The sequence below is a fragment of the Solanum tuberosum genome, unplaced genomic scaffold (assembly GCF_000226075.1).
Source record: "Solanum tuberosum cultivar DM 1-3 516 R44 unplaced genomic scaffold, SolTub_3.0 scf00097, whole genome shotgun sequence".
NCBI lineage: Eukaryota > Viridiplantae > Streptophyta > Magnoliopsida > Solanales > Solanaceae > Solanum > Solanum tuberosum.
This window is the reverse complement of record NW_006239022.1, coordinates 1,355,483-1,366,225: the sequence shown is the minus strand read 5'-3', so window position 1 is coordinate 1,366,225 and position 10,743 is coordinate 1,355,483. Positions and strand designations below refer to the sequence as shown.

The 10,743-nt window shown below is 38.4% G+C and overlaps 1 protein-coding gene across 1 annotated transcript in view; it reads left to right on the top strand.

Annotated features, from left to right (window-relative positions):
- Positions 1-4,630, top strand: part of LOC102597853 (arginine/serine-rich coiled-coil protein 2) — an 11,365-nt gene extending 6,735 nt beyond the window's left edge. The window contains exons 5-7 of the mRNA XM_006347976.2: positions 3,623-3,717; positions 4,104-4,172; positions 4,332-4,630. Coding sequence (XP_006348038.1) covers positions 3,623-3,717; positions 4,104-4,172; positions 4,332-4,475 — 308 coding nt within the window. The 3' untranslated portion in view covers positions 4,476-4,630. The remainder of the gene's footprint in view (positions 1-3,622; positions 3,718-4,103; positions 4,173-4,331) is intronic.
- Positions 4,631-10,743: the final 6,113 nt, after the last annotated feature.

The window sequence follows — 10,743 nt, the reverse complement described above, 5'->3', positions numbered from 1 at the left end:
CCCCCCCCGCCCCCCCGCCCCCTCTCTTTGTCTAACAATCACTCTATAGAACTTACCTTTTAAGTCTCGGTGGCACATTTTTTATCACGTAGTGCATCAGATGCAAGCCTCCATTTCATCCACTTCGCTCTAATTCATCATGTGACATATCTTCTTGTTTCCTTAGATTATTGACCCAAGATACTTGAAGCTTCCTCTCTTGATTATGACTTGCGGATCAATCCTCACTTCCACATTCGCCTCATGAATGCGTCACAAAACTTGCACTCTATGGGGTTGTTCCGGGATTAATAATACCTGGATAAGTTATTCTACCATGTATATGGGATAACTTATTCCATCACAAAGGTATAAAAGGTGGGATAAGTAATCCTAAGACTATCTAATATCTCCAACCAAACACAGGATAAAATAGTCCTGCATTTTATCCCTAGGGTTATTATACCTTATACCTCACACCAAATGACTCCTAAGGTCGTTTGGTGTGAAGGATAAAAATTAATAGTGATGAGATAAGAAAATAGTGATGGGATAAATTTTTTGTAGCTTGTTTGGTTGCCATGTTTGGATAACTTATCCCACCATTTATATCATAGTGGTGGGATAAGTTATCCCATATACATGGTGGGATAGTTATCCCAAGATAGCTAATCCTGGGATAACTTGTTCCCAACCAAACGACCCCTAAGTATTGTCTTAGTCTTGCTCAACCTGAAACCTTTAGACTGTAGGGTCTGTCTCAAAGCCTCTCGTCTATCATTTACTCTGTTGTTTGTCTCGTCAATCTTACTATGTCATTTGCAAATAATATGTCATGGTACCTTAATCCAAAGCTAGTTTGGTCAGTTATACTAGTTTTGCAAATCGATTTTGCTTCAATAGTGCCAATCATTTCGTTACTCAATAATTTATCTTTTATGACAAAGTAGGGATCTTTATAAATTAGGCTTAGAGTCCAGTAGCACCGTGTCTGTCGTAGTATTTTGACATCTGTTACCATCTGTTGTCTATTGTGTTTCAGTTACCACATTATTTCGATGTTGTTACTGTTCTTTTTTATGAATGCTTTGTATCCTTATTAATTGACATGTTTTCTTCACCGCCATATTTCCTTTTTCATAACTACTTTGATTTGTTGCACTTGAGCCGAGGATCTCTCTAAAATCATCTCTCTACCTTCAAGAGGTAGGGTTAAGGTCTGCGTAACTCTACCCTCCCCAGACCCCACTTGTGAGATTACACCGGGTATGTTGTTGTAGTGAAAGTGTATCAATAGTGTGTAAGCGTTAGTTCCAATTAGCTTGCATCTCTTGTATGAAGCCTGCGTCTCATATGTTCTGTTCTTCAATAAATCTTAATGGATGTCCAGAGATTACAGGCTGTTTGAGGTGATTTCTCTCCATATGATTTACATTTACCTGTGTGTGTGTTTTTTTTTTTACCCTTCTAGGTGTGTTATTTACACAATGATTGTACTAAAGCTATGATACTCATTTTACGAATATGAACTAAAGCTAGCATTTGCTCCTACAAAATATTATTGTTTGTGCGACTGTTCTATAAAATTTGCCTTTTATTTTGGTAGGTTCTCTTCTCTATCTCAACGATCTTGTTTTTGTTCTATAAGTTGCATCATCATCTATCATGTCATTCCCCTAGAGTTGTCTGCGTTTAGGACTGGAATTCCTGCTAATTTCTTCACTTTATGGACTGTTTGGCCAAGTTTCTGGGAAGCCGAAAGTGTTTTTTTTTTTAAATGCTTATTATAGAGAGCTGAGGTGTTTGAACAAGCTTTTAGGTAAAAAAGCTTTTGTATTTCAATTTTCAGAAGCTGTTTTTCTACTAAGCACTTTTGGAACCATTGGTGAAACACAAATTGCTGCTCTGATATTGGAGAAGTGTTTTAAATTGATTAGCCAAATACACTACAACTCTCCTACAATATTTTTTCGAAAAACACTTCTAACAAAAAATGCTTTTTAAAATAAGTAGATTTCTGGAAGCTTGTCCAAACATACTAGTAGTTTCATTCTTATGGTAGTGAAACTTGTGACCAGGGGTGGAGCTATACTCTTGTCAGGGTGTCCTTCATTGGAAAATTATATCTCATATGGACAAGTAAAATGATAAAAAAAAGTGGTTAAATAACATATTCTGGACACCTTGACACAACAATGTGGTGTAGCCTAGTGGTTTCAGGTGCCTTGGAAGAGCCATGACGCGCGAACTTTAAAGTGTAGTCTCACTAGCAGCAACTCTTTTTTCACTTCCTTGCAATTTCTGGACACCCTTCGTACTCTATTTTTACTTGCAATTTCTGGACACACTTCGTGAAATTTCTAACTCCGCCACTGCTCGTGACACTTATATTTTGTCAGACTGTCAATCTTCTACTTTTAAAAAAACCATACTCATGCATTATTGATTATTCAGACTCTTTGGTTATTCTCTTGCGGATTTCATCAATTAATGCAAGGATAATGATAAACTTTAACTTGGGGTCCCAAAAAAATTTCTGGCAGTAATTTTAAGTAGTTAGATGAACTTTTCACATTAAAACATATAATACCACTTGTTTTGTCCACTTGTTAGACTTTAGAGGCATGGATGATAAATAGTTCATTACAAATATTGATGAGGGAGTATCGGTGTCCTTATATTGTTAGTCAAAACATAAGTCCGAAGAGACAGTTCTTTATCTTATAAGATCTGTTTGCATGTGTATTATTACACAATGCGTTTCTGAGATGTCATGGTAGGGTGACGTAAGGAAAGTTGACTTCCGTGTGATTATCTTTCCCCAAGCAAAAGCCCCCAATAGACTTGTTCGTGCCATATGTGGAAACTATTATCAAGATAATAATATGCAAAAGAAAGAATCCAATGAAAGTCTCCTTTATAATTACAAGAACACCAAATATGGCACCAGGGGTAGAAGCACCAGTACCGAGATCTGAATGTTGGCTGAAACTTTGACAACTATAATCACCATATATATGCTTTATAAATATCAACTTAAATGACAGGACATGACATTACATGACATAAATGAGCTGGAAAAACATGATGTAACTACTTGGAAGTAAAACTAATCCATATTTACATGGGCTTACTTATACCATGACTCCAAGCAATTTGTTCGGCTTCATGGCAAGACCGTGTCACAAAGGCAGGTTGGTCAGTGCAAGGCTCTTGGAGAGAACACACCCTTATCTTTAAAGTGAGTGTGCAGGTTGCGGGAGGGTATGGATGGACAGTGCCTGCTGACTACTGTGGGTATTGTAGGCTAACAAGTGCGTGGCGAGCTACTAATGGGGCAACATAGACACCAGCACAATTTTCACTTGACACAGCCATGACCACTTGGTCGTCCATTGCGCTAAGCGCTTGGAGGCTTGCCAAGGCACCATGTAGCATAGATGGGAAGCAGCATCTGTACAATATGTTTATATGTATAGTATTTATTTATATGTTTCTTTAGTGGTCTATACTGATGGTTGTTTGACTATATGTGCTTTATTCAAGAACTATTACAAAGTTCTTTATGTTTGCAATTATATTTCTCAGTAATTCATTAGGCTATTCATATTATCTTATTGATTTAACCTTTGCAACATAACAGTTAATAGAAACCTTATTGGAACGGGTATCATGACTACTGACCAAAAGAAGAAGCTGCTGTGGGGAAACAAGAAAACCACCACTAATACTGAAGAGGTAATTTTGCTCTACCTATGTGTCCTCTTCTTCTCTTTGTGTTCCTGCAGGTGTGGGAAGTTATTCCCATATTATTACTCTGCATGTCAACCTGCTGCACCTTCTTCACCTCTCCATAAAACTTGGTATCTCCTTTGTCAGCTTACGGGGGCAACAGTATGAAATAAGTTGCAGCTTGTGTATAATCTCGATAAATTAGTTCCATTTCAAGGGGATACACGTCTTAAAGTCTTATTTGATCCATTTTGCTGACAGGCTGTAGCAACTTGATTTTGGCTGTTGCATCAACAAATGTTTATTTGTTGCTTGTTATATCTCTTTATCAAATGCTCAATGTTATTCACTCTCTTGTTCTTTGTATGGTCAATTGATGGTCGATTATGTAGTCAACTCATCGATGGGATACATCACTAATTGGTGATCGCGATCGACAAGAAAAGTTCAACAAACTCATGGTAATTTCCGTTCCCTTTTATTTGCTTTAGATTATCAAAAGTAATAGCGGGCCATCAGTGTTGAGTCCTATTAACTTGTCATCTCAGCTAAGTTTTCCTCGTATGTACTAACACACTTTTAGAGTCTGAGGTTGCCTTGGTGGCTATGGCCAATTGTAGGGTGTGAAAGGAGACGTGCCGACAGAGAACAAACCAGTCATCCACGATGCAGAGAGGCAAAAGGAGCTCCAAATGGACTTAGAGAAGCAATACACTGCTGGACTTCGCCGAAGAGATGGTCGTACAGTTGGACTAGGTCTCTAAGGACTTGCCTTAAACATCTTTGTACTTTAATGACTCTTGTGGTTGTTGTGTTGTATTGTTTTGCAATTCTGGAGCTGCATGTATTGTGTCGAACTAAACTATGTATCCTGAAATTTACGTTATCTCGTGATCAAAGATTGTATTTTTTAAATCTATGTTATAGACTCAATCTACTGCTCAGTTCCACCTCAAGTAGTTCTATCTATAACTTCAATCATGCAATTAATTTAGTGTTGCATACTGCATGCAACACTATTAACAGATTTTTGCTAATCTGTTGGATACTGCATACAAAAAATAATGGTATACTTGTTGTGTATTTTGTTATACATCGAGTTATACTAAAACTGGTAAATGAAGGAAACGGTGATTGACTTGTTGGGTGATTGATAGTATCTTATTCCATAGCTGCTTTTACTTGTAAATCTGATATTTTAATATGTGGATACAAGCGTGTGGTATTGCTGTATGAAATTTTCGGAAAATACGGAAGTTACCTCCAAAAATTGTACAGAGAAGTCATTTACACGCCCCCTTCCTAAATCCTGCAAAGTGATAAGATCCCTAAGCTTACTAAATCTTGCAAAGTGATAAAATCCCTAAGCTGTCATGTAGTGAAGGCAACTAACACAACAACAACAACAGAGGAATGGGTAGGAAACATGGAAAAGGGGCAGCCCTCAATGTTATAAATTACAAGACAAAGCAATCAGGGTACAAAGACATTTATGCTAGAGAAGATGCTCTTCAAGGAATTCGAGGAAGCTACCAGCACAACCGTAGTACTTCAATGCCCCAGACAAATGACAACATGTACCTTGAACCTGAGGAACAAAAAGGATGCAACACGAGCAGTGATGATTCTCAACCCATTGGGAGATGTGAAGGAGCCAACCCAGGTGGGAAAGGGGAAGAGCTTACAGGATCAAACCACCAACTCAACACATTCTGATGAGTTTTATCATTTGGAATGCGAGGGGGGCCAATAGCGCCAAGTTTAGGCGACAGTACAAAAATGACTGATCATAAACATCTCATTGAGGCGCTGAAATTCATTACTCATATCCAATCTGGTGCTGATGGCCTCTCTGGTGGCATCGTAATCATGTGGAAAGAGGACATTGTAAAGATGGACAGCTTATCTGTCACTCCTCAAGGAATCCACGTTATGGTGAACATAGTCCCCAACTCCTCTAATTCTCTAAACCTTGGCTTTTCTCTGCTGTTTATGCTAGCCCTGACTTGAATACTAGAATTGACCTCTAGGATGAGCTGTGCCAAATTTCCCAAAACCACAATAGAGAATGGCTCATTGGTGGTAACTTCAATGAAGTCTTGCAAGTCGATGAGAAAATTGGTGAACTTAGTATTAATAATGTTAGAACAACTCAGTTTAGAAATTGTCTTAATCAGTGCAGGATGGTGGACCTGGGTTATAAAGGTTGTAAATACACCTGGACCAACAAGAGATATAGAAGGCCTCATCTTAGAGAGACTTGAAAGATGCATGGCCAATATCCCTTAGATAAATCTATATCCTATGGCTCTTGTCTCACACCTCCCCAGAACCAAGTCAGACCACTGTCTGTTACTTGTGACCCTCCAAAGTCAGGTTGATAATGCTACCAACAAGCGTTTTAGAATGGAACCCATGTGGTGTGGGCACCCATCCTTTCAGGGTATTGTTAAGCACTGTTTTGCCATAACCAATACCGTAGGCAAAGCTATTGATATTTTCTAGAAGGAAACTACCAGTTGGAATAAATCAACTTTTGACAACATCTTCAATAGTATGAAAAGAATTCTAGCAAGCTTGAAGGCATCCAAAATTCTGCTAACTACCATAGCAGTCCCCTCCTTCAAGACCTCGAGAATGAACTCCTCCTTGACTATGACAACCTCCTAGAGCTGAGGAGGAATTCTGGAAAACCAAATCCAGGATCAACTAGTTAAGTGACGGAGATGCAAACACTAGATTCTATCATACCTCCACCCTCAACCGAAGACGTAGGGACAAAATCATCTGTCTCAAAGATGATGTGGAAAATAAGTACTTATATAATAAGGACATTAAAATCAATATCATCAGCTACTTCACCAAGCTCTACATCACTGCCCATTCCCAATCTAAAAATTGCCCCTTGAGGACCAGACTTGTGTAAATTGCATCAACCACGAAGCCAAGGACCTCCTGGACTCTCCCATCAGAGACTGGAAATTCTCATTGCCCAAAAATCTTTTAAGCCTCTAATAGCTCCTGGTCCTATGGCCTCCACCTCTTATTCTATCAGAAATATTGGGATCTAGTGGGGGAGAAAACCACTACTTTCTGTAAAAAGGTGTTTGGTAGCTCGTTCATTTCTCCTGAAATGAACAAGACCCTTTTCTGCCTCATCCCCAAGTGCCAAAATGCATCCATGCTTAAAATTTCAGGCCCATTGGTCTTTGTAATACGAGCTATAAATTATTGACAAAAATCATTATGAATCGCATAAAACCCCACCTTCAAAACATCATTGGCCCCAGTCAAGCCAACTTCCTTTCCTACAGAAGAGCTTTCAATCATGCTATCATTGTCTAGGAGTATATCTCTCACTTCAAAAAGATGAAAGGGAAAAACCCCAAGACGATTTTAAAAATTGATTTGGTAAAAGCCTTTTGATAGGCTAAAGTGGTCCTTCATTAGAGATACTCTCCATTTCATTATTTTTCCCACTAATATTTCCCCCTTCATCATGTGCTGTGTGAGCTCCAGCTCCATTTCCATCCTTGTCAATGGGGGAAAACTAAATACTTCAACCCCTCCAGAGGCATCCGACAGGGCGACCCCATGTTCCCCTACGTCTTCATACTCTGTATGGAGAGGTTTTCTAGAAATATCGACCAAATGGTCCATACCAGGAAATAGGCTCCTATCAAAACCACCACTACAGGGCCCAAGATCTCACATCTGTTTTTTCGTAGATGATCTTACTCTATTTTCCTAAGCTGATATGAGGAACTGCGTTACCATCACTGAGACATTGAATAGCTTCAACATCTCCTCTGACCAGAAAATTAATCTTGGAAAATCCTAGGTGATCTTCTCAAAGAATTGCTCCACGGAAAACTCTGCAATGTGCTCTAGCCTCCTTAACATTGGCCCCAACGATTTTTTGGGAAATACCTTGGTTTCCCAATCTTTCACAAAAGGCCTACCAATGGGGATTTCCAAATTATTACTGATAACATGAACAACAAGTTGGCATGATGAAAATCAAGTTCCTCAACTTGGCGGGCAGAACCGTCCTAGCCAAAGCTACCCTCAACAACATCCTCTCTCATGTTATGCAGTACATTAGTATCCCCTTTAGAACCACTTACTCCATCAACAAAATCCAAAGGGATTTCAGTTGGGGTACCAGTACCGAAAAAAGAAAGATTCACCTCATTGGCTGGGACACAATCACTAGGAACAACGGGGCTTGGGGGTTAGGCATTCAGAAGTGTTAAGTAAGGAATAAATCCCTGCACGCTGCTCTAGCGTGGAGGACTTTAAAGAGCCCTAACAAACTTTGGAGCAGAGTTTTGACTAGCAAAAACCTCAAGCATGTCAATCTCACTAATAACATTAGAGTAGTCTCTAGAACTTGGAAAAAATCCAAAAAGGATGGGGCAAATGCAAAAAGGCATCATGCTTGGTTGTTCATAAAAGTGATGAGGTTTCTTTCATCAAAGATACTTGGATTCCCCATCTCCAAATCCTTAATCAAATCATCTATGGCCGAGGATGAAAAGCTCAAAATCAGTAGCATCTATGTAAATGGGATCTAGAACTTTGACATCCTTTCTTTTAACTTTGATGAGATCTCAAAGCCACCATCAAAAGCTACCACATTCCTCAGAACATCTCACAACATGACACTCTGATCTGGAACTTGCCAGCGATCGTCTCTTCTCAACCGGCAGTGCCTACAATCATATCTCCTTTCGTAGACTAGGTAATAATCAAAATCGATGGAAGCAATTTGATTGGATTTGTTCTACCAAGGCTCCCAATAAAGCCAAAACTTGCCCCTGACTTTTCCACCATGATGGACTCCCCACTAGTCACTCCCTCCATCAGAAAGGTCTTAATGTTAACACCAGTAGCCACTTCTGCAATTCTCCGAAAGAAGACAACAATCATATTTTCTTTGAGTGCCCTAATTCAATTCAATTCAATTTTGGGAGAATATTTTAAATAACACCAACAATATCCAGACCTTGAATATGAGCACCAACAACTAGATTCCTTTTTGGAATTACATTAGGAATAAGCCTTTCAATAGTAGAATTAACCGAGGCACTCTAACTCCTTTCTGCTCATGGAATATCCAGCTTACGAGGAACAACAATCTCTTCAACAAGAAGAAATACCACATTAAATGTGGTAATACCATCAGCCAAACCATGGAATACCATCTAATGCTGGTCCAAAAAGAGATGCTTAAGCGACATCAAACTATCATTAAGGTCAGATGGGAACCCCCCGATAGAGAATTCTACAAGCTCAACATTGATGGAGCGGTAAAGAACACCCCGGGATTGGGAGGACTTGGTGGGTTTTCAGGGACTACACGGTTCATTGGGTGCTGAGCTTCATTGAATGCATTCCTAATACAAAACCCTGCGATGGCGAAGAGAGGTTGCAACTAGGAGTGGATCATAACCTAATCCCCTTAGTAATCAACATTGATTCTTTTGATGTCATCCACATGATTGAAAATGACCATTTGCCATACACTAACTTAGCAGTTGAGTGCAGGCCATTGATGCAGAAAAAATGGGTACGCCAAGGTTGGCGCACATCTTCAGGGAGCAGAATAGGCTTACTGACAAGCTGGTGAAGGAAAGGAATGAAACAACAAGTTTTTGGCGTTCCCTCTATCTTCACAGCTCTCCCACGTATACTTATCAAGAGTGGGAAGCGGACAAAATAGAAACTACGTATGCTAGGAAAGTTTATTTTGTTAATACTATTATCTAGGACCGGGATGTGGCCCAAAACTCTATCAATGTGCACCCACTGACAAGGGGGTTCATAAACTCAACCTAACTTGTCTCTCTCTCTCTCTCTATATGTATATAACTACCCCTTTAACCAAAAAAAATATACACAACATACCCAATGTATCCTACTAGTGGTATTGGAGGAGGGTGACATGTAATTACCCCTATCTTACGAAGGTAGATAAATTATTTTTGATAGACCCTTCTCTCAAGTAAAGCATTTCAAAAAAGGTTTGAAAAAGAAATGTCGTAGTGGAAAAGTCATGTTGAAAATAAATGAGAAAAAAGAATACGATAATCAAAGCAAATGACACAATAGATAATAATAAAAATAGAAGAATAAAATAACGTATGAGTAATAATAATAATAATTAATACAAAAGTCCAGACAATATTTGCCTATCTATTAAGTATTAACATTCTACCCTAATCCTCGATCTTCATATCGTCCTATAGGGTTATATCTTGTCTAATTATCTCACCCCAATACTTCTTTAGCCTACTTCTACCTCTCCTCATACCACCATAGTAAACTTCTCATAACTGCTCACTAGACATCTACGCATCTCCTTCTCACATGACAAAACATCTCAACCTCATTTCCTTCATCTTATCCACCACAATATCAATATCTCCTTGTATAAAACCAGCTCTACGGGGTCTTTTGATACCCACTCTTAATGTTTTCACTACATGGTTTGCAGTTCATGAATTGATTCCCTAGATCACATTTTTTCTGACATTTTTTCTATTTTTTTCTCCTTTTGACCATTCTGACTCTAAAATACAAAATAATATTTTGACATTAAAACACATAAAATAAACATAAGAACATATAAAACTTTTTTTAAAAAAAGACATATAATTTTTTTTAATTGCAAGACACATCACATACTAGTACTAGAAGGGGGTTTAAGATTTAGGTCCCTACTCCCTACTATATATGGCCTTATACTGTAAGTTGTGATGGAATTAAAGAACCAAACCATCACTCTGGAGTTCTTTCATGAGTAACAAATATTGTAAGATGGAGAATGTTGTTATAGTACAAGTAAGAAATTCCTCCTTCAAACATGTACCAAATAAACGAGTTGACTTAGAGTCTATTTGGATTGACTTAAAAGTTGGTCAAACCTACTTTTAAGTTATTTTTAGTTTTTAGAAGTGTATGGTAAGATTAAAAATAACTTAAAATAAGTTTAAAATGACTTAAAAAAAGTTAAAAACAAAAAGTAGG